The sequence below is a fragment of the Hesperophylax consimilis genome, chromosome 24 (assembly GCF_061612785.1).
Source record: "Hesperophylax consimilis isolate HC1 chromosome 24, BYU_Hcon_1.0, whole genome shotgun sequence".
Taxonomy (NCBI): domain Eukaryota; kingdom Metazoa; phylum Arthropoda; class Insecta; order Trichoptera; family Limnephilidae; genus Hesperophylax; species Hesperophylax consimilis.
The window spans coordinates 25,776,952-25,801,380 of record NC_142859.1 but is presented as its reverse complement, the minus strand read 5'-3'; the positions used below and the strand labels follow the sequence as shown (position 1 = coordinate 25,801,380).

General features: G+C 33.6%; 1 protein-coding gene across 1 annotated transcript in view; it reads right to left on the bottom strand.

Annotated features, from left to right (window-relative positions):
* Positions 1–1,824: 1,824 nt before the first annotated feature.
* The window catches only part of tup (LIM1_Isl and LIM2_Isl domain-containing protein tup), a 111,420-nt gene continuing 88,815 nt past the window's right edge, over positions 1,825–24,429 (bottom strand). Inside the window, exons 5-8 of the mRNA XM_089646570.1 lie at positions 13,163–13,322; positions 12,523–12,685; positions 8,638–8,859; positions 1,825–5,484 (exon numbers count right to left, since the gene is read on the bottom strand). Coding sequence (XP_089502696.1) covers positions 5,344–5,484; positions 8,638–8,859; positions 12,523–12,685; positions 13,163–13,322 — 686 coding nt within the window. The 3' untranslated portion in view covers positions 1,825–5,343. The remainder of the gene's footprint in view (positions 5,485–8,637; positions 8,860–12,522; positions 12,686–13,162; positions 13,323–24,429) is intronic.

Here is a 24,429-nt window from a genome sequence, read left to right as displayed (position 1 = left end):
GTTGTTATAGTTAAGGGCACTTGATGTGAAATGGCACTGAACTGTATTTAATTCCATTTATTATTATTATATTTACAAGCCTCAACAAACCGTAAAAGTGGCTGCTACCGATAGAGTTGTGCGTAGTTCAAGGCGAAATAAGACACTGGTAACGGTGCTTCGTTTGCTCCAATCTCACATTTTAATTAATTCCGACGAATTCAATAAACCGAATTGAAATAAACCCCCAAACAAAATATCAATTTTTTAGGCTTGCTACGGCAAGTTTAACCGTAGTTCCGTTCAATACAAGAAGGCTCTAAACAAGGAAAGTTTAACATATTTTATTGATTTTTCTTTCAAATACGCTGTTGCTTAAAAATTTTAGGTTACTTTTGAAATATGGTTAAAAAGGTCGTTGTAGTAATTATTTCCACCAAACTTTTACTTCCATGAAGACAAATAACTCTTATTTCTAGTTTCATCTGGTTATATACCCAATTATAATTGTTTACACTAAAAAATCTCCCGAATCCTTGACAAAAAATGGTCGTGTTAAATTTGAATAATTGTTTTGTTATTCTGAGTTTTGAGTAACGATTTCATTTGTAGGAAAATAGACGCATATTACAAAATAAAACCAAAAAGCTTTTAAATCATTGTAGTAATGACAAAAACGTGTTTTGTGGCAATCTGTTTTTCTGATAATGAGGTTGTTAGGTTTATTAGGTATAAATATTTTATGATAGTTAAGCTTATATTTCAATAATGTAGTGGAGTAGTTTGTTTGGCACAAGTGTTTTGTGGCGTTTAGATTACTGTGGTATACTGTTTTTTGATAATTATGTAGTTAGGTTTGTTTGGCAAAATATCTTTTGTGACAATTAGGCTTCTGTGGCAATCTTAATTCAAAATTGTGGGTACTTAAGCTCAAATGCTACCTTCTATCCAGAAAATTGTATGCCAAACAAGCTCACCTAACAATTACAACAAATTTGACAATTTCAAAGTGTGTATTTTAGTATAATAAATTTCGTTTTACTAAAATTTTTGTTTTTTATTGCCATCCAAGCACTTGCATTAAAAAGTGCTTAATTTTTTAAGCCCAAACTTAACATTTTTATGAAGATGTATTGAAGCCGACGGAGTAAGGTCAATTCTATGTTCAATTAAGTCCATTATATGAGTATATAAATGTTAATGCCACTGAAGCTTATGTACCAAAAGAAGGATCAAGTGACATCATTTTTCTATAAACCAAGGGGGCTCTAACTTGGAAACCAATAGACATTTGTTGTTAAATATCATACCTAATAATATTTCGATTTTTTTATTTTTCAGTAAGTGTTCAATATTCAAGAAACTTGTCAGCCATTTTCTGGCACTTTTGTTAAATTGTATTTGAGCTGCTTTGCGCTCATTTATACATAAGTAAGGGAGCGATTAACTTGTAGTATTCGTCAACAATTTTGCATGGCCGTGCACTTCTCTTTCATTTCCTGAAGCAATTCATGAATATTTGATTTATAATTGTGGAAAGGTTAATAAAATTCGTAATATTTCATTTGTCACTTTTTATGATTCTCTTAAAAATTAAAGAATACACATTAACATATGAGAATTTTTATCTTTTATAAAAGTAATTATTTGAATTACATATATAGTAATAAACAACATATTATTTAGGCTACACATGTACACATAACTATTTACAGTGGGTATATTTTATAATTTAAACAAAACTTTAATAACGAGTTTAAAATCACAATGTGTCGTTTGGAACTAAACAAGAAATAATCTCAATTTTCAGTGTTTATATTTTGCATAAATCTCAATTGTTTACTCCTCATTACAATATTTACAGCTACAATAAATGTACAAATTAATAAAATTACAATAGTTATTATTCAAATTTACAATAAAAAAAATTATGTTATTTACAAAATGTATAAATTAATTCCTCGAAAGATCATTCGTTATTCTAGTGTTTGTGTGTTTTTTGTTGTTGTTTCTGATATTTATTTAAATAAAATTTCACTGCTTGAAAGTTTCTGAATTAACAGTATCACGTATTATATCAAAACATAACTACACATACACAAAACTATGCATTTATATATGATCTTCATAACAAATAGTTGATGTTCAACTTCCCAATAATCACTCCAGGGATTAAATCAAGTAATCCTTCTGACCCAGTGGACATCTGGTTACCTTTATTGCAGTCTCAAGTAAAGGGAGAACCTTTTTATCTTATAAACCATTTTGTTATATATTTTAATACATAAAACCCTGTTATTATCTCATTTTATGTCAGGGGCATGGCGTGCCTTTTTTCATCGAAAAAATTCTTTTCAATTGCAAAAATCTCAACCAACAACAAAATTACTATAATTTCGTAATTTATGAAAAGAGCTCACTTGTTTTAGCGATTGAAAATCCCGCATTTGGAATACCCATAAATAGCACTCGATTAACACATAGGTACATGGAGTTAGCAGTCCAGAATAACAGGATAATTAATAATGTTACAACCTCAAGGTCGGGGTCCAGATTATTCCAAACCCCTACTGATTAAGATATCAGAGCCCGTTGTAAATCAATCACAATAACGTGTTTTTTTGAAGCCGGTGTTTTATTGACTAAGAGAGTTGTGAGAAAATTCCAGAGATACAACAAAACCCAAACATTTATTTGTCGAATATTGGTTATATTTTTACTTGTAGAAAGAAGATACAACTTCAAAACAGACTGTCCTGATGTGGAAATAATCTGCATAATAATTACAAATATATTGCATTGTTGTAAATGGCAAAAACAAGTTTTTTAACCGGCTATCATGGTTCTTCATCAAACGACTTTCATTTGGTACATTATTACATATTTTTCATAATTGGGCGTCTACACATTAGATACAAAAGTATTGTTTTCATGCCTTAATAAATTTGTTGCAATAACTTGTAAATATTTCCCTAACCGTAGCACTTTTAATACGTACAGATTACGGAAATTACACATGGTTTAATTGCTACAAGAAACAACGATTTACATCAGGATATATGTTAAAAGATACATTATAATTGCATTTTTATTTAAAGTTCAAAATTTAATTTAAAAAACCGATCCCTGTGTCACCATTTTGGAATTTTTTGGCAAAATTTCAATATTTTATGGAAGATTGGAGTCGAATTCAGACTTAGAAGAGATGAGATGTTGAATGGAGGGGAGGCAATATTAGATAAGACTTGATAGAAGATAGGGTAAAATGATTTAAAGTTCCCACTTCTAGACCACAGAATGTACAATCTGAGGAGTCAAGCACGTGAATTTTAAAAAGGTGAGAATGGACGGAGCAATGTCCAAACCTTACTCGAATAAGAGAGGAAATTTTATTTTTTGGAGAAATGGGTGAGTTGTTGAAAGAAACCACGGTTTGGATGGGATAGTCATTTGTATTGAGGCATAGCAGGCTCCCTTGGGTTGACCAGCAATATGTCAATACTTCCAAACATTGCGGAGATTTGAAGATGGAAAAGTGTCAGAGAGGAAAATGTGGTTTACGAGGGTAACAATAGGGTTAGATACTTATTATTGAGGACTAAAAATTTGTGCACAGTTTGTATTAAAATGAAACAAATTAACAAGCAGGAGAGAAATAATTGAAAGGAATGACCCATACATAAATCACTCACTAGATCGAAATCTTCGGGCTTTTTCTATGAAACAAATTGGTCCTACAAATCCATAGATATGCCAATATATAGACAGTACAATTCTCATTCCGAGCCTACTTATTATACTATACACCAATGAAAAACTCTGAAATTTTATTCCATAGACTTTCAGAGTTCTTCATTGGTGGATATAGTTAGGAAATTATATGACGTCATAATACTTTGGTTCTAATTTTCGATCGGAGTTTACAGCCCTGGAATGAAGGAATAAATAATGGTAAGGGTTTTTCGTAGCTATCAATTGTCGATATCCTGAAATTTGAATTTCTTGCTGAGTCGTGGCCAGTAGTAGCTACCGACATAAAAATCTTTTTGTACGTGTAAATAGTTTTTAGTTTTTCTTGTAGTAATTGTTGAAACAAAGTGTAATTTCCATATTCTGCGCCTAAACCTGCGGGGGTTAGGGAAATAATTACACTAAATAAAATCAAACATCTGAACATGTTACTAATATTTTCAGTTAAACACAAATAAATTTCAAAAACATAACTGTGCAACTCGAAAATAATGTTGTGTAACTACGCTTTGATGAACAATGGCAATAATTAAAGCTCGATATTCGTTCATTAGTCCATAGTCTATTAGAGTGACGAAACCTAAGCTTAGTGTGTTTTAAACTCCATCACATTTGTCATTTGATTACCATTATATCACGTGAGTGCCATTTTGATATTTTGATGATAGCAATGGCAAATGAGCATGACCGTTATTGTTCGTAGCTGATCACAACTTCATGAAAAGCTGAAAGTCGTCGTAAATCGGCGTTTAACGAGGATTGTTCAAATGTGAAAAAATCAATTTGTGCACTGATTAGACGATTAGACGATCATCAGATTGAAATACCTGAAAGATATCGTTATAATTTTTGTGTGAATTTGGTCGCTAGAGTTGATGTTGAAAGTAGCAACAGTTTATTGGAACATCTTTTGAAGATACCCATCATTGAAGAAGAAGATTATATTAATAAATTTAAACGAAAGATGAAATAGAACAAGACACAGGAAACAACACAGGTGGCGGTCGCAACTGTACCATCAAGAAAGGAACCCAGGATATCTGTCTTACCTGGAAAACGCTTTTAACCACTCAGCCAAAATGACAAGTTATCATACCTTTTTTAATACATCTGTTTTAATATTACTTTTATTGAAAGAATGATGGCAAATTTTTGAAGCGGAAATTAACCCACTTCTCGGCATCAGATCGAGCTGAAACTCGGCAAAAAGCCCCATTATCGATGACAATGGATTCCATCAAGTTTTGATGGCAACGCAGACATACACGCATTTCTATGAAATCGGATGACACTACAGCAGTTAATATATGAAATACATGTCGGTCCTAACCAGAGAGTTAGGCAGAGTTGTCGACTCCAGTTCCTGGGTAGGAAGGTTCAACACTCAGTCAAACTATTTTTTTAGTTTTAACAGTTCTGTGTCTTGTTCTGTTTCGTGTTTCATATTCAATATTATCTTATTCTTTGATGTAGTACTTATTTTCTAACTTAATATTGGCAGTGGTATCTTGGGTTGTTTGGCTGGTTGATTGGTTTCGGCTGGTCGGTTTGTACGAAGAGTCAGTTGAGATTGCACGTGGCCATCTTGCTGTACTGCCAAGGCACTACAAGAGGTTAGGGGCTGGCCGGCATGGAGTCGTCGCTCTCCAGGTAGGTGACGTAGCTGTCCGCGCTGTCCGGGTGCGCCGAGTCCTGCATCATGGGCTGGTGCAGCGGTGGCGCTTGGTGCATGCCGCTCAGGTCGTAACCGTGCATCTGTGGGCAATAGAGAGACACACGTTAAACATGTAATTGTGGACAACGTATAGACTAATCCCTCAGCAAGTGACGTGTAAACGGGTGTTCATCACAGCAACTTGTCTAATTCAAGTATACATATATTTAATATATGTATAGAAAATTGTATTTTTTAGTCCTCCTCACTAGGGTGATTTGTGCTTAGGCGAACTAAAGTTATTCATATGTGTTTAATAGTTTTCTATGAGGTGTTTAATATTTTGTTTACAGATTTTCATTAATCTCTTTCAGCCAGATTTTTATTCTTGATGTTTAATCATTCAAATTTTCTATTGGATTTATATCAGGGGGAAATATAATTTCTTTGTCCGAATGTGGTTTTATGACCTGGAATATTTTTTTATATTATTGTGATTTGACCTTGTTTGATAAATACGCGATATTGAGGATTCAGTATTTTTGAATAGTATATTTTTAGCATATATTTGCTGTACATTTGGTACATCAAAACTATTGAAATTTTCAATCGAAGGCGTTCTTATGGGTACTTTCAGTATGGTCTTTATGATGCTTTTTTGAATTGTGTTCATGTTATGAATATACTTAGATACAGCAGATCCCCGTCCGAAGAGAAAGAATTGAAATAAGCTAAATTTACTAACAAGTTAAACATGTAATTGTGGACAACGTATAGACTAATCCCACAGCAAGTGACGTGTAAAGGGGTGTTCACTGTTCAGCACAGCAACTTGTCTAATTCAAGTTAATCTACCTTTTTTACGAGTATTATAGACATATTTAATATATGTATATTAAATTGTATTTCTTAGTCCTCCTCACTAGGGTGACCTGTGCTTAGGTGAACTAAAGTTATTCATGTCTGTTTAATAAAAGAGTATTTATTTTTCTATTAATAAAAGAGTATTTGAAAGACCGAATACAGGTAACAAAAATTAATAATCAATTTTCAAAACCAATGGAAAATAAATTAGGAGTACCACAGGGATCAGTCCTTGGACCTCTATTGTTCATACTCTATATTAATGACATGGTGAAAATATTTTCAAAATGCAAAGTACGACTATTTGCCGATGATACACTTATATATATAATTGGAGAAAACTATGAAGAACTAATACATATTTTAAATAATGAACTAGATAATGTATCAAGATGGCTAAAAATAAATAAGCTTAAATTAAATACAAAAAAAACAAAATGTATGGTAATTGGTTATAAGAAGACATCCAGTGAAAGCAAAATCAAAATTGATGGTGAAATTATTGAAAATGTTACCAATATAAAATACTTGGGAGTTATAATAGATTCCAAACTGAACTTTAACAAACATGCGGAATATACCCAAAAGAAAATTGGTAAAAAAATATCTTTTTTGGGAAGAATTCGCCAAAAACTGTCCGAAAAAACTGCAATCACCATTTATAACTCCATTATTGCTCCACATTTTAATTACTGCTCAACTATCCTTTTCCTGTGTAACGACCGAGAGCAAAATAAATTTCAAATTCTCCAAAATAGGGCAATGAGAACAATACTCAGACGAAATAGGTATTCAAAAGTAAATAAAATGTTAAACGAACTAAATTGGCTAACGGTGAAACAGATGTTGACCTTGAACACGATGATATTTTTACACAAAATTGTAAACAACCTGCTACCCAAATATTTTTCGAATAAAATTGTATACAACAAGGACATACACAAACATAAAACTAGGACGTACAATCAAATTAGGCTACCAAAGAAGGACAAAGCGAATACCCAGAATACTATATTATATAAAGGGATGAAATACTATAACGCGCTGCCGGAAAACCTTAAGTCTGCCCCAATTGAAAAGTTCAAGATGTTGTGTAGGAGCCACATCAAGCAAGAAAAAAAAACATAGTATATCTGTATGTAATAATTAATTAGTCATTTGTAAACTTAAATGTACAAATTACTAAAATAAAAACAATAAATAAAATAAAATAGTTTTCTATGACGTATTTAATGTTTTTTTCAGAGTTTTTTCATTAATCTCTTTCAGTCAGATTTTTATTCTTGATTTATAATCATTAAAATTTTCTATTTACTTTATATCAAGGGGAAGGATGTTGTCGAGTTTCGTCGCAAAACAAATATAATTTATCTGTCCGAATGTGGTTTTATAACCTGTAATATGTTTTATGTCATTGTGATTTAACCTTGTTTGATGAATACTATTGTCGAGGATTCAGTATTTTTGAATAGTTTTAATAATATGTTTTTAGCATATATTTGCTGTACATTTGGTACATCAAAACTATTGAAGTTTTCAATCGAAGGCGTTTTTATGGGTACTTTAAGTATGTTTTTTATGATGCCTTTTTGAATTGTGTTCATGTTATGAATATATGTACTTAGATACAGCAGATCCCCTTCCGAAGAAAAAGACTTGAAATAAGTTAAATTTATTAACAAGTTGAAGTTAAGGTGAAGTTTTGAAAATGTTATCGCTTAGAAATAATTTTAATTTGTGGTCGAAGGATAAAACTCTCGACTAACAAGCTAAAGGTCGCGGGTTCAAATCACGGCATGTGCTAATACATTTTATTTTATTGATGTCAGTTATATCACAATTTACTCATTTTAAATACAGTGTTTTCCAATAAGAGGTGTTATTTTTAATAGCCCGCTATTTCGGTAGATGTTACTTTTGAAGCTGTCATTTTTTTGACATTTAACAAGTAGAAACTACGCCATTAATAAAAATGGAACGATACACGCTTCAACAAGGCATTGAAATTATTAAAATTCACTTGAGTGAATAAAATGCAAATCATCTTGAGTGATGAGGTCCATTTTCACCTCGGTGGCTTCGTCAACAAGCAAAATTGTCGCATCTGGGGCTCGGAAAACTCAAGAGTTATTGTTGAAAAGCCTCTCTGTCCTCAACGTATGACTGTTTGGTGCGGTTTATGGTCCGGTGGAGTCATTGGACCTTACTTTTTCGAAAATGAGGCTGGAGCAACAGTTACGGTGAATGGATTGCGCTATCGAGAGATGATTAATGATTTAAAATTTTGTATGAAGGTTTGCCCAAAAAAATTTATCGACGAGCTAGCTGGTGTAAAGATCGTGCATTCAAGATTAATAATAATGAAGTAAATATATTGGTTGATTGTATACCTGATTGACTAGGTGCTGGAAGGCGGGTCCGTGGGGCGGGCCGCCCTGCTCCAAGTCCGTGTGCAGCGCGAAGTCACTCAGGGCCTTCCAGGGCGGCTGGTAGGCGGTCACCTCGAGGGGGGCCAGTCCCAGCGGGCTGTCATGCCGCACCGGGGATCCCGCCACTAGCGCTACGCCCTGCATCCCCCCGTAGCCCAGCTTGCGCCCCTCTTGGACCATGTACTGCAAAATAAAACGTGTTAGATTAGATTCTTTGCCTTCTGCCAATCAATAAAACAATGTGGTATCAAAGGATGGGTGGGACTTATAAATACGCAAATACAGCAGCTTTACATAACACAAACAGTAACATTAAAAACAAATCTATTTAAACCATATACATGTTGGTGAGAAAGTCAGAAAACTAAATGCATCATTCTTCTATCCTGCAACATTACAAATTTGTATATATATATATATATATATATTTTTTTTTTTTTTAAAAGAAAGACATACATTCCCTGGTTACGAATAACCTGACAATATTTGAAAATCTCCTACTACCACCACAGTAAGCTGAAAATGTTGCTTGTGTTGTGATGGCGGACTTAGCCAGCCGAGGAATTGAACACACTACGCCTGGGTGGGACCCAAACGCGATGTCAACTCGGCCACCGACCGGACAATATCACTGAGTAAAGTTTTCCAGAAAACATTAGAAATATTACTACATAGGAATACAAAACTACCATTACTGATTAGGTCAGGCAAACAATAGTCGAACATAATTGCAAAGCATTTCCTCGAATAGTTATGTTTTTTATTATTCATAAAATATATTTATTAAGGTTCCATGCTAACTCAACACAGTGACTATTCAACACACTTTTAAAAAGTGATATAAAGTCATTAAAAACGATGAAAAAAAATAATTTTTTAACCTAACCTAACCTAACCTTTTTAACCCAGTTAATAAAGTGTTTGTTTCATCACTTTCCATGACTTTATATAACTTTTTAAAGATGTGATGAATTACAGAGATGTGCAAAATGGGTACCCAAAACCATTTGAAATGCAAAATGGAAATGGGTCAAAACTTTTCCATTTGAAAATGCAAAATGCAAAATGTCTTTTAGAAAAGCATTTCAAATGCAAAATGCAAAATACCTATTTTCAAAATGCATTGAAAATGCAAAATGGTTACTCAGGTCAAACAATTAAAATAATTATAGAATTTTTAAACAATTTTGTCATTTAATAATGGACATATATGTAGAACAAACATTATACATGATGGTTAATCCAAAAACACCACGACTACAGATTATGAAACCACAAAAAATTTGCGCGGGACTAATGTTGCCAACGTAAGAACATAGAAACTGCTATCTAACATTTGATATTACAGCGTCATGGCCCCATGTTCAGTATTTGAATCAGTATTTTTTGTAATGGTTTCACTCAATTGCCAGGGCTCCTACCAGGGAGCAACTTGACAAATGGAAATTATCTCCCATAGCGAGGTTGAGGACCGACTGATATTTGGGGCTTATGAAAAAAAGATGAGTAGAGATAGTAGGAAGAATGTTGCAAAAAGCATTTAAAATGGAAAATGCATTGAGAAAAGCATTTAAAATGCAAAATTCAAAATGGTTTTTAGAAAAGCATTTAAAATGCAAAATGGAAAATACCCATTTTGCATTTTGCATTTCCATTTGAAATGGATTTATTTGAAATAAAGCACATCTCTGATGAATTATCATTTTGATGATTTATCCGGTAACCATTTTTTAAATCGGTGATACAAAACAAACAAGTAAACCTAGAATGATTCATAAACTGCTCGTTCATAGATGGTGCTAATTTAATTATTTTAAGTAATTAAACTCTTTTCGCAATGCTTTGCTATATCAAGCGAGGTGGTTTCATAAATTTTCTCGCTAGATGGTGATGTAAGGATTTGTCTCCTTTGTTTGTCATAGAGAAATGCGCCGTTAGCACCATCTAGCGTCCAATATCGAATGCTTTTGTTCTTTTAACAGCAATCTGTAATCTACTCAACATTTGACTTATCAAGTGTTTTACATAGAGGGCAGTGATTGTTCACAAAACTCAGGAATCATAAGATAAAAAATTTCAAAACACAAGATATTTTTTATTGAACACCTTACAAATCAAAAAAATGTATCTTTCAATAGTTTTTTTGCGGTAAAATTTTTAACTCCCATAAATATATGTTTTAAGATTGCAGTGGAACGACAATATATCGTTTTCTCGCATTTAACGTTCTTTTTTACAACTCCGGTCAAATAAATGTCCATTAGGATAGTGTTAAATTACTATTGTTTTTGGTAAATACTACTGTGGGGGAACACTAAGATATTTTCGCTTTTCATCAAGTGGGTTATGTATATAATAAAATCTATCACGTCTAATTATTTATTATATTTTATTATTTGGATACTAAAAGATATAATTACAGAATAATGTAGCATTGACTGTCTAACCAAAACCGCCTATAGATCTATTTTGTGATGTAGGAGGTATTGGGCTAACTGCGAAGGTTTCCCGTTTCAGTACAGTCAAATTGATAGGTTTAATTCATATTGTAGGTAATATAACACAAATACACAACACTAAAATCATAACACTGGAGAAGTGACTTTTTACATAACATTGTGGAAATTACTTTCATGTTTACAGTATAAGATATAAATTAGTTAAGCATCTTAAATTTTTTTACTGTTTCTATGATATGTAATAATATATGTGTGAATTATTATTTTAACAAATAAATTATTTTTTATATTTTATTTTAGTTTATTTGGGAAACAAACGGTCTAACAGGCATGTTTCATAAACAAATTATTAAAGAAATACGAAGAGTGAAAGAGTAAAGAATAAATAGAAAAAAGAAAATTCTTAAAAAAAACCAATGAAAAGTATAGGTATACACAGATAGAAAAGGAAAAATTTCCTTCTTTATATTAATAAAACATACATACATCATGAAATAATGTTAACAGACTGATAAAAGATTAAATAAAGAAAGAAAAAACCTAAGGAAAGTGATAAAATAAACTAATCGTACACACAACAGGACGGCCGGCATAGTCCAGTGGTAACGCATTGGACTGCCATTCCGAAGGTCGCGGGTTCGAACCCGGCGTGCGCAAATAAATTTTATTTGATTAATTTGTGTTATTTCACAATTAATTAATTAAAATATTAATTAAAATAATATATAGTATATTTGCGGCACGTTCCAGAGTGGAAGATACTACCAGTATCGCCCTGGTGTAAGACCACCATTCAGAATTGAAACGTTGCTCCAAATGGCTTTAGCCGTGTTTAGTGACTAGATCTGAATAGCCAGGTACTTCCCCACCTTCCTCTTTCCCTTCCCCACTTACCTTCAGCCTCACAACATCCCCCAATTGGGGATGCCATAGTCTCACTGGCTCCAGACGGGAGCAGTTAGGACTCTTGTGAGGTATTCACTATAAAAACAACAGGGGTAGAGTGTTCATAATTAACTTTTTGATCAATTTTTTTCTAATATGCATTTAGTAAATGGACCTTGGTTTTGGTTTGATCGTGTCATTGTCAACAGCGTTGTGATTTTGAATAAAAATTGGAATCTTCTAGTGTTGATAATTTACGGAATACTAATGACTTTTAGTTGTTCGGAGGTTCGGATTCGGAAGGACAGTAAAGTCAGGGCCGGCCCTGTGCTGGAGCAATTGGAGCTGTCCGCTCCGGGCGCCGACTTGCATATGCGCCAGAAAGCCAAGGCGCTGATAATACCTAGTACCTGAGTAAAGTGACCATGTTTATTACGTTTTATTTAATTACTACCATTGCGAATATTGTTACGGTTAGTTGAAGATCTGAAAGTGTGGTTACCTTTTCCTGTTGCATTTGGAGCTTCATCTGAATGGTTTTCTTCTTGTCCTTACAGCGCTTGTTCTGGAACCAGACGCGGATGACTCTTGGCGATAAGCTGGTCATCTCCACGAGTTGCTCCTTCATGAGGGCATCAGGTCTCGGGTTGGCAGCGTAGCATGTCCTGCAATAAATTCACATATCAGCATGACGAATATAATGTTATGTAATGGTTAAGATTAATAGCCACAGTCATTGCAGGAGAACCTCCTATATAGTACCTTCAAACCAAGCGCAATTGGAGCAGTCAGCTCCGGGAGGCGTATTTCCTTTTTCGTGTTCAATAGGAGGCAGTACGCAATACAGTAAACTCTAGTAATTCCTCCTGTTGAACACGATAAAGGAAACATTACGAGTTTATCGGGAATCGGTTTGCAGTCCTGTTTTTAGTCGGATTACCAATAATTTTAAGAGAATTTTAATAAACCAGAAATAATCTTTTTTCTCCGTGTATTTGATTTCTTTCCACCGTGCGAGGAACAAGGAACGTTTTGACCGGGGACATTTTGGTAAGGAACATTTTGACAGGGAACATTATTATTACGAATGTGACAATGGCTCGTGGAGAAGTCATGGTTGTCGATTGAGGGTCAGAACTCACCTGAGGGTATGGAGCTGTTTCTCGTTGAGCACGGTGCGCACGCGCGTCGGCTTCCCGTCGCCGCCGCTTCCTCCGCTGGCGCTGCCGGCTCCCTTGCCCCGCCCACCGCCACCCCCGCCCCCGCCCCCGCCCTTGTGCGAGCCCGACTCGCTGCCTGAATCTGAAACACGTATAGAGTTATTTATTACATTTAAATTAAATTATACACACATTGGTTGATTGATTTACAAATACAGAAACAGTCTTCTTATCCGATGAATAATTGCGTATAATGATGGTTATTACTCATTACACATAATACTTATTAGATACTAATTAGGTACCTTAACTTCCCGTAAAAAGCCATTGTATTTAGAGAAAAATCATGGCTATGTCGAGAAATATTTCTAAGTGGTAGGTAATGTTTTTTTTAATATTTTTATTTTTAATAAATTTTATAAAATACCATACCAATTTTGTGATTTTTCTTAACCACAATACTACGCTCATACCTGTATTATGGAAGTCGTAGGTGATTTTAATTATAATGTAGGAACTATGAAAATAATATTTTGTGATAATAAATACATATACACGTGCATAGGAGCCTTCCGACATTTTTATTTATTTTAAATGTGTCTGCCAGTATTATGTAGGTGCATATTTATAAAATATATGTAATTTGTCCTGTTTTGACTCGACCACTTTGCATTTCGTCTGTCTGTAAATTTGTTTGTGGATTCCGTGTCCAGTCAATCCTGTCAAGATGGTAGCCGTGTTTGATGGTACCTTTTTACACTGTCAGAGTGGATGAGCGTTGCGATGTTATCATTTCTTTGAAATTCATTTAAGGCGATGCACTACGTAGTAATTTAAAATTATGTTTTTTTGATTTGAAAATGTGGTCGCCTAGAAATGTTTCAGATACTTTAATTACATACTTCGAGCAGAATACATCTTGGCTTTTGAAATAATCGAGTATTTTTTAGATAAGTGTTTTTATAAGCCCAGAAAAAATAATGTATAGGCCTATGAAAACTGCTTTAAAGTTCAAAATCTCCTACTTACGAACCCATTTTCGGTTATGGTTTTGTTGTATAATGTTGCAAATTAATTTTTTTTATAAAATGATCGAAAAACATTTAAATATTAGTGCCTGAACATCCACAAAATAAAATAAAAGGCACTTTTTGGCCATGTTTTTTTCTTGTATAAATCAACGCAGGTGGATGGCGTGAAGCGGGAATTTAAGCCTTATCGCCATCTACGTAAGGTGTGTTATTGTTAGCGGCTCGATTCAAAATATTACACGACGTAGTGCATCACCTTAAATGGACGCGATGCCGAAAGCCGCCCCTGACCCACGGACGCCCGAGTGCACCGCATGCATAGAGCACGTGAGCGCGGCTCTGTGTATATTCCCTGAAGGAATCAAGCCCTTTCATTTTGTCCGTTTGTAGTCACATGGAATCGAACATGCATATTTAACGACGCAACGTGTTATAATTCGCTAGGTCCAATCGCGAAGGATTAACTCATAAAGGCAGCCACTGGTCATTAGCTCTACGGAATCAACTATACAGAAGCCAGTGTGAAATTTAACACCTTCACTAATCCTTCGGACTTCAGCCCTTTGACCGGACAATGCTGATGGGTGGATATAACCCCTTGGACATACACGGCTTTGTAATATTGTTTGTACCGTACACAAATTGAAAATGGATTCGATTGAAGGGGTTAGGTTAGGGGTGGATTCTGGGCTTTGCTTCGGTGTGCCTGGATTTAATGGGTTAGTTATGTATTTTGCATTCAGTATACTAGACTAACGAGTCATTTATTTAAATCAATGGTACATATTATAAATATACCAAAAACAGTAATTGCACGTCACAGTTATTGCAAGCTTCTAAAATATTAAAAATAATAAAAGAAAATAAATTAGTATTGATTGAAAAGACATGATAGTATAGCCATCTTGTACCTACTTTCCGTGTAGTTAAATAGACCCGCCACTTCTACGTATCTATTACTGACTTCGCGTATGTAATTTAGGTACAAGCGAGTGTTTGAAATGTTAATTCCTTGCAGTGTTACATTTAAAAAGGATTTTGGAAGGAGTAGCTCTCGTATATGAAATACAATGAGGTTAAGTAAAGCTCTCGGTATATGAAATACAATGAGGTTAAGTAAATCAGGGCTGTCTATATTATCATTAATAATTTCGACATAAGAGTTTAATAAAATTTTCTGTTTTTCATTTATATATTTAAAAATATTTTTATTAAATTTACAAAAAAAATGTTTATATTAAACTGACAGTTTGCTATGCCTTCAGAGTTTGAAACAGCTGTCACACGTAATAATAATTACAAAGCAGAACTTGTTGAAAATAAACTGTTTTTTGTAAATTTAACCATAATATTATTAAATATATAAAAGAAAAAAAAATTAAATTGAATTTGATAACAATAAAAAATAAGTTTAATTTATGTAATTTAATTAATATTGTTAAATATTCGAAGTCGCATTTCTTTCAATTTTTGGGGGGGATCAGCGCACCGTTTTATTATGCTTATAAAGAATGGTTTAAAATTTTCCCCCCATATCGAAATATGACTTCGATCAACACATATACATAATCAACCAACATCGAGGACTTCGATCAACACATATACATAATCACCCAACATCGAAAGATGACTTCGATCAACACATATACATAATCACCCAACATCGAAAGATGACTTCGATCAACACATATACATAATCACCCAACATCGAAAGATGACTTCGATCAACACATATACATAATCACCCAACATCGAAAGATGACTTCGATCAACACATATACATAATCACCCAACATCGAAAAATGACTTCGATCAACACATTTACATGTTTATTTACATACATTATATTTTGATAGCTTAAACAAGTTCAATAAATTTAATATATCATTTCGAACACTAATCATTTAATAAAGAAGTTATTTAGTTTCAAAGTTGAAAATTGATCAAGTCATCCCATTTGAGTATATCGGAGATTAATTATTATTATTACGTAGGTACCTAAATATAATATTGCTTTCTTCGTACTAAGGTGGGCACATTTTATTTATTTGGAAACAGATATCTAATGAAATAATTCGTGTAGTATTATTTGAAGTGGCTGAGATTGCGGGCAATCGGAAGTGATAAGTAAATCATAGATAATATAACGTTATCTACCATCGCAGATCGCACTCGACACTCTTTTTGATCTTTCTATGGAGTTTGCCGCCTTCTGGTATCTCCATACATGTATAATAATAGTTAGGTTAGAATGTACTCCGTACCTATCCGCTTAACAAAGAAGCGTTTCTATAGAACGGCACAACTTCAAAGAGTTCTGACCTGTGTTGTTCTCATTTTGATATTTTAAAATGTAAAGCGCCGTTACCATGATTAATATTTTTTTAATTAGGCAGGTATCTACCTATCTTCAAAGGTGCGTACAGCGTTCACACGTCCTTAATAATAATAATAATATTTGGATGATTTATTTAGCCCAACTCAACATATATATTATAACTACAAACTATTATAACAACTTTTGGCTAGTAGATTTCATCCACCGGTTCGTTGATTACTAATAGAAATATGTACAGTGCATTTGACCAATGAACGTATTGCTGAGGTATAATATAGATGTGTTATTATTTATTTATATTCTGTACAGGCAGACTTAACTGGAATGTCACGTGAGATTAACATTGTTTATTAGAGGAATTTAAATACAGTTCGTACGCAGGAGACGTAATTTTTAACAAATGTTTTTGGAATTGCTATTTTTTAATCTGGGGATTTATTCTAATAATATATATAATGTTCTTTATTGAACCTGATTATAGGAAAGAGAAAGATAATATTAAGTCGGGCAATACGGGGATTTGATTAGAATTTATTTTCCTTACTGTGATTTGTCCTTCGGTAAGAGACAGATTGAGGTGTATATAATGTTAATCCAATAAGAAAAGTGTATTTAAGATATAGGTAATATAGGCAAAAACGTTATGCTACTCTCAGATAATTAGGCATATTTAATCCAAGGTTTTCCAATAAGAGGTGTTATGTTGATATTCAACCGTAAAAGATCAATGGTTTCGTTGCTTGTGTGGCACGTAGCGCCGTATTTTGAAAGTAAACGTTGTCCAGATCAATACCATTCAATTCCGGTCATTAAAAATCATTAATCATCTCTCGATAGCGCAATCTATTCACCGTAACTGTTGCTCCAGCCTCATTTTCGAAAAAGAAAGGTCCAACGACTCCGCCGGACCATGAACCGCACTAAACAGTCACACGTTGAGGATAGAGAGGCTTTTCAACAATAACTCTTTGATTTTCCAAGCCCCAGATGCGACAATTTTGCTTTTTGACGTAGCCACCGAGGTGGAAATGGGCCTCATCACTCAAGATGATTTGCATTTGATTCACTCAAGTGAATTTTAATAATTTCAATGCGTTGTTGAAGCGTGTATCGTTCAATTTCTATTAATGACGTAGTTTCTACTTGTCAAATGTCAAAAAATAACAGCATCAAAAGTAACATCTACCGAAATAGCGGGCTATTCAAAATAACACCTCTTATTGGAAAGCCCTGTACATAGGTATATTACGAAATCACTTAAACATCAAGTATCACGCGACCAAGAACACATTAAACATTTAAATAAGCAAGAGCCATTATCACACCATAAGATAAAATTATTAACAAGTATTTTTACTTTAATTCTGTTACACTTTCCAAAAGATTAACTAAGTACCGTAACAAAAATAACAATAAAAGCTTGAGTGGTCGTAGACAAAACATAGACTTTAAATTTGCATAATAATAAGAACATAATCTTGCTCTTAAGAAAAAAAATTCTAATTTTCATGTGAAATCATTGCTTTAATGATTTATTCAGGGTATTTATATAGGGTGACGTCAAAGTACCATATTATTTATTTACTTGCACTACAAGTACCTTTAAATACAGAAGAAAACATTTTATAAACAAAAGGATTACAAAATAATTACATAACGTTAACTAATAATTTTTTGATGTTTATTAACATCCACTCTGCTTTCTTCAATAATTAACATTTTTCATTAGAGATATATTATTTATATTCGTTAAATGTTTTCCTGTTCAATTTGGTTACAAATTTTTAATTTTAACAATGTATTTATTTTTTTAATGTTTGTTAATTAATATTTTTGGGAATTCATCAGCCACAATAAATTATACCCACTTGTGTATTGTTTGGTGCGGAGATTCGTCATCGAAGGATCATTTGCAGTTACCATCAGTCAAGGGCACCCACCATTATTCCGATATACTTTAATTTGGGAGGCGGGTTGGTTACCGCTGCCCTGGGAACCATTTATTGGGTAACCAACACCTCTGTCATAGGTCACCCCACCTGCCCTCCGGCTGCGTGGCGTACCAAATCAGGAGAAGCTGGTTTGGACAGACTCTTTGACTTGTCGCCGCAGCGGGATAGATAAATCATTCTTTCGTCACTCCTGGACACAATCATCCCTAGATTCCTACCTACCTCTCACATCTTTTTCATTCCCTGAACATAAACTAAAAAATAATTTTAAAAAAATGAGCCTTAATTTGCACCATCCTGTGTTTAGAAACGTCTGTTTACTTTATAAGATAATACAGATTATGTTTACGTATTCCAAATAGTAACAAAAATATACATGGTGCAAAACTAATGCATTACTTTTGCGGATAAGATCTTGAAATCTAGACATTATGATGGGTATATCAATCAAAAAATGTTCATTTCTTTCAACGGACGGTAAATATAACATGTTCACTGTTCAGTCCTCTACTAGCTTCATACCGTAATTGTTATTATTTGAAGTACAAAAATAACTACGTAAATAGGTAGTCTCTCTTCGTAGTTATCTTTCTGGTAAAAAAACTTTATAGTAAATAGCCATGGGAAGGCGATAAGGGGGAAATGCAAAATAAATTACAACCTAAATAATATAAAATTGACAACTAAGGTTCGATTGTTTTATACTTGATAATTAATTTGAGCTCAAGCGGTGGATTAAATTTGTGATAATTTTGTAAAAATATATATTATGAACTTAAGGGACACATCCCTGCACAATATTCCATAATATACTCGAAGTAAACGCATTGAAGGGACACTTTAACTGCACCGGTTTCCTTAACATACTGGTAATGTATTAATAAATTAGCAATGTAATAATTGTAGGGACTCTACACTGTCAGACAGGGGCAGGTAATTGAGTAGAGGAATGCAGGAACGTATGTTAAAGGGAGGTGCATGTAAGTGCGTCAACAATCTTTTCTCATTTTATTAAGACGATGCACTACGTCGTGTAGTATTTAAAATTGAGCCGCTATCAATTACAACCCTTACGTAAATGGCGATAAGGTTTAAATTCCCGCTTAGCACCATCCGCCTGTTTTGATTTAGGCATGCAAGAAAAAAAACATGGCCAAAAAGTGCCTTTCATTCTATTTTGTGGATGTTCAGGCATTAATATTTAAATTTTTTTTCGATCATTTTATAAATAACTTAATTTGCCACATTACACAAAAAAATCATAACCGACTATGGGTTCGTAAGTAGGAGATTTTGAACTTTATAGCAGTTTTCATAGGCCTTTACATTATTTTTTTCTGGGCTTATAAAAAGACTTATCTAAAAAAACTCGATTGTTTCAAAGGCCAAGATGTATTCTACTTGCAGTATTTAATTAAAGCATCTGAAACATTTCTAGACGACCAAATTTTCAAACCAAAAACACATGATTTTGCATTACTACGTATGGCATCGCCTTAACCCCACTACTTTCTTTAGCCGTACAATATACCTATCACAAATTGGGTCTGGCGTTGCCACTGGTTCCCGGTAGTTGAGTCTCTTGTGCCGTAATAATCACGCAAAAATATATACCTACCATCAATTTTAGAAAATAATCAATCAGAATAACCAGCAGCTTTAAACCTGCTTTAGCTATACCACGGATGAAACTAAGAACTGGTGCCAGATTGAGCGTGTAACACCACCGAATTTCACCATTATAACCATCGAATGTAAATTTATTTTAGTTTGGTAGTTGGTAGGTACTAAAATATGCTCTCTGCTTCAATGCAAGTCATATTTTTAAAGTTTGTGTGAAATCATTCCGGCGTGTTTGAAGTCAGCGGTATCGAGTATCGGGTTGCGAGAGCAGAGTCAATAATTGCGGCCTATTTGGGCTGTCCTCAATCTAACGCTCAGGGCTCAGGCCTCAGTCCTTAAGCATCGGAGCAGCGGCTAGGGTCAACATCGCCGCGGCCCTCAAGTGGCCTAAAGCACGTAAACCCGCAGCTTTCGGTGTCTCAGAAACACCGCCGCGGCAATGTTGAGTTAACGCCTAAATCCGGATTTCGAGACACTTTTTTGAATAAATTGATACGCGTTAAAACCACAGTGGGTGCCAATTGACATACGTAGATTTAAGTGTAAATATTACATAAAAATGTACGTTGGCGACCCGTTTATCTTCTGGGCCCATTAGGCTAGTTTTTGATATTTATACCAGGGCGCCACTGAGAAAATGATTAACATATTAAGGCGAAGCACTACGTCGTGTAATATTTTAAATTCAGCCGCTATCAATAACAACCCTTACGTAGATGGCGATAAGGTTTAAATTCCCACATAACACCATCCGCCTGTTTTGATTTATGCAAGAAAAAAACATTTATTTTATTTTGTGGATGTTCAGGCATAAATATTTAATTTTTCTTTCGATCATTTTATAAATAACTTAATTTGCCACATCATATAATAAAATCATAACCGAAGATGGGTTCGAAAGTAGGTGATTTTGAACTTTAAAGCAGTTTTCATAGGCCTCATACATTATTTTTTTCTGGGATTATAAAAAGACTTATCTAAAAAATACTCGATTATTTCAAAGGCCAAGATGTATTCTACTGGCAGTATTTAATTAAAGAATCTGAAACATTTCTAGGCGACCAAATTTTCAAACCAAAAACACATGATTTTTCATTACTGCGTATGGCATCGCCTTAACAAAGACCTTCATACTTGGAGAACTGAGAGCCCATCCCCATGGCACTATTCCATGACTATTAGTTTGGATTTGAGGAGTTTTTAAATAAACCAAATGAGTTATTAATGAAATTATACTGCATTTATAAAAATTAAATAACACTCACCCATGGACCGTAATAAACCCTAGCTATTGATTTCCTATAATATATAACTTTGTTAAGACAAGACCTCTTAAATAAATCCTAAATCTTAACGACGTAAGTGAAGCAGCCGTGCACAAAAATTAGCGACGCGAGGCCCTGGTGTATTGGAAACACCTTGAGTTGAATTTGCCCTATCAAATCTCCAAAATAAAGTGGGAATCTTAATGACATAAGTGATGAAGTTATGTAAAAACAATATTCGGCGCGCGGGCCTGGGTAATGGATGAACTTATGGTCGACTTTACCCTGGCAGGCCCAGAAAATCGATCTTTTCATGGAGTTTATTTTAATTTATGATGAGCGGATTACTAAAATCTCAAACGTTTCTAAAGGAATCCCTCGGGAAGTTACTAATTTATCGCATATAAAAATAAAATCTGTTGAAATTAATAAAATACTTCGTTTTTACCACTTTTATTGTTTATTACCAACATGTTTCATGAAAAACGCTCACTTCTTCAGGTTGTATTATTATTTTTTAATAAAGTATTATTAAAAAACCCTGAAGAAGTGAGCGTTGCTCATGAAACATGTTGGTAATAAACAATAAAAGTGGTAAAAACGAAGTATTTTATTAATTTCAATTAAAATGGTGCCACAAAATAAGTTTGCTGTGTTAGAAGAAATAAAATCTGTTGCTTACCGCTAATTTTATATGTAGTTGAAAAACGATTTATAAATAAATAACTTACATGCGTAAGGATCCCTCTAGAACTCTTGAGATTTTAGTAATACGTTCATCAGTAATTTTTAAAATGTGAGCGTAGAATAAACCGCCGTTATTAGAGTCTTATATCGCCTTTATATCTACTCATTTTGGCGAGATTTATCTAACATTGCAAAGGAAGACCATGAACAACCTCCTCACTGTTGTATCGTGGAGTTGTGTCGATAAGGTATTCTGTACCTATAATTTTACCCTACACAATGATGGTTCGCTTCACTGTCTTTGATCACGAATACGAGTATTACATTTTATTCTACGTACAAGGACTTTTTACTATATTACAACACTCGACCAATTACGCTTATAATTCACCATTGTCCAGAATATGTAGAATGGTCAACTCAGGTCAAGACCTTGATTTTTTGGCATAAGTCGGAATGTTTTTTGTCGCTCACTATGCAATTGAGAATATTTTGTATCACTTTAGTTTTAGCAAGGACTTGACTTGACTTGTCACTTCTATTTCATATGTATTTTCTTATGTTTTCCCTGTTTGTCTCTGCTTTTATATACCATCTTTTACTCTTGCATTGTACATTGTCCCAAATCCGTTAATTAATTAATAAATAAATATATTATATTGTATTGTGTATAATGCCGGTCACTCTTGGCACTTATCTAGAATAGAATTCTTGGACACATTGTCACTTTTGTGATATGAAAGAAAAGTGGAAAAATATAGAAATAATTAATTTTTAATAGTGTAAGGAACTCAAGTATCTTAAAATAGCTCGTTTCCTTCAAAATATCTAAGGATTGTATAAGGACATAAGTGTGTATCTAAATCAATATTAATTGAAGGACTTAGCTAGCCAATTATTGAACCCGATACCTTAGACTAATCGGCTACCAATAAAACCAAAATGATTGATTCAAAAGCGATGAATAAACCCAAGAAAAAATGCTCATAATTCACAAACAAAAGTACCTACCTACGCAGTACATATCTGTTGAGCGATGTAATGGCGTGTACAGACTTTCTATGATTTTCGCATGAAACCTAGGTAGGTATTTAGGTCGAAGGACCAAAAATGCAAGGAGCAACGTTGCAACAACAGGATATCATGCTTAATTAAAAATAAGGGCATTTGCAATCAAAATAATCTAGATTTCTATTTCGTATATGGCGTGCTGTTAGAATAACGAATAATTAGTTTTACTACACGAGAATGTACGAAGGCATCAAATAGAAGCATTATTCCTGTATATATTAATTAACAATAATATTCAATGCACGGAGTTACTAAGTAATATTCAGTTTAATGTACCTGCCCGCTTCACACGCAATTCTGTTCTATTCGAAGTGGATCAATATAAAACAAACAAAAAATTATTGCTTGAACAGATTATGTAACAATTACAATAACATCATTTTAAAAGTGGATATCTTCAATTACGAGATGAATAAATACAAATCTACCCTTAAAAACATTTTTTTAAAACTAAAACAGTTCTATTTTTATTAGTAGATGTATTTATATAATGATTTTTTTGTTTGACTGAGGATTGAAACTTCCTCCCAGGGGCTGCAGTCAACCGCGTTAACAACTGAGCAAAATCCCGATTAGGTAGGACTGACATTTATTTCGTATATTAATTGCTGTAATGTCATACAGTGATTTATTTTTGGGGTGCCATGTTACGCTACCTCTTTAGCCAACGTTTGGGACGTTTTAAATCTGGTCAAATTATTCGTTTTCCTGTTAAAAATGGGACTGCGGGCCTGTAACGAAAGAATTGAAAGAGTTCATAACAAATTCTCAAATTGGTTCTCGATGTATTCTGAATGACTAATATTTTATCAGGAAGTTAGCGTGCTGTCATTTTGTGAACAGGATGGTTATTCTCTGTGTGTAACGCAACACGGCATAATAGTCCAAAATAAATCACTAAAATACTTTTGGCCCTTAAAATTTAACATCACAAGCACATGCTGTAATGTCATCAAATTTTAGAAAAATGCGTATACGTCCGCGCGTGTATGCGTGATTACCACCAAAAGTTGATACAATGCATTGTCATCGATATCGAGTATATCTGCCTAGTTTCAGCTCGATCGGATGTCGGGAAGTGGGATAATTTCCACTTCCAAGATTTGAATTGAATAATTTAAATTCACGAATTCAAAATCGAAATTCAATTAGTTGCATTTGATAAAAAGTGTACAAAATAGTGTTTTTCTGACAAGTCACAAGTAACTTTTCTTTTGTTATTTGTACATCTGTTACGAATTATTTAATTTATTTTACATGCTGTCTTCTTGTCATATTGTAA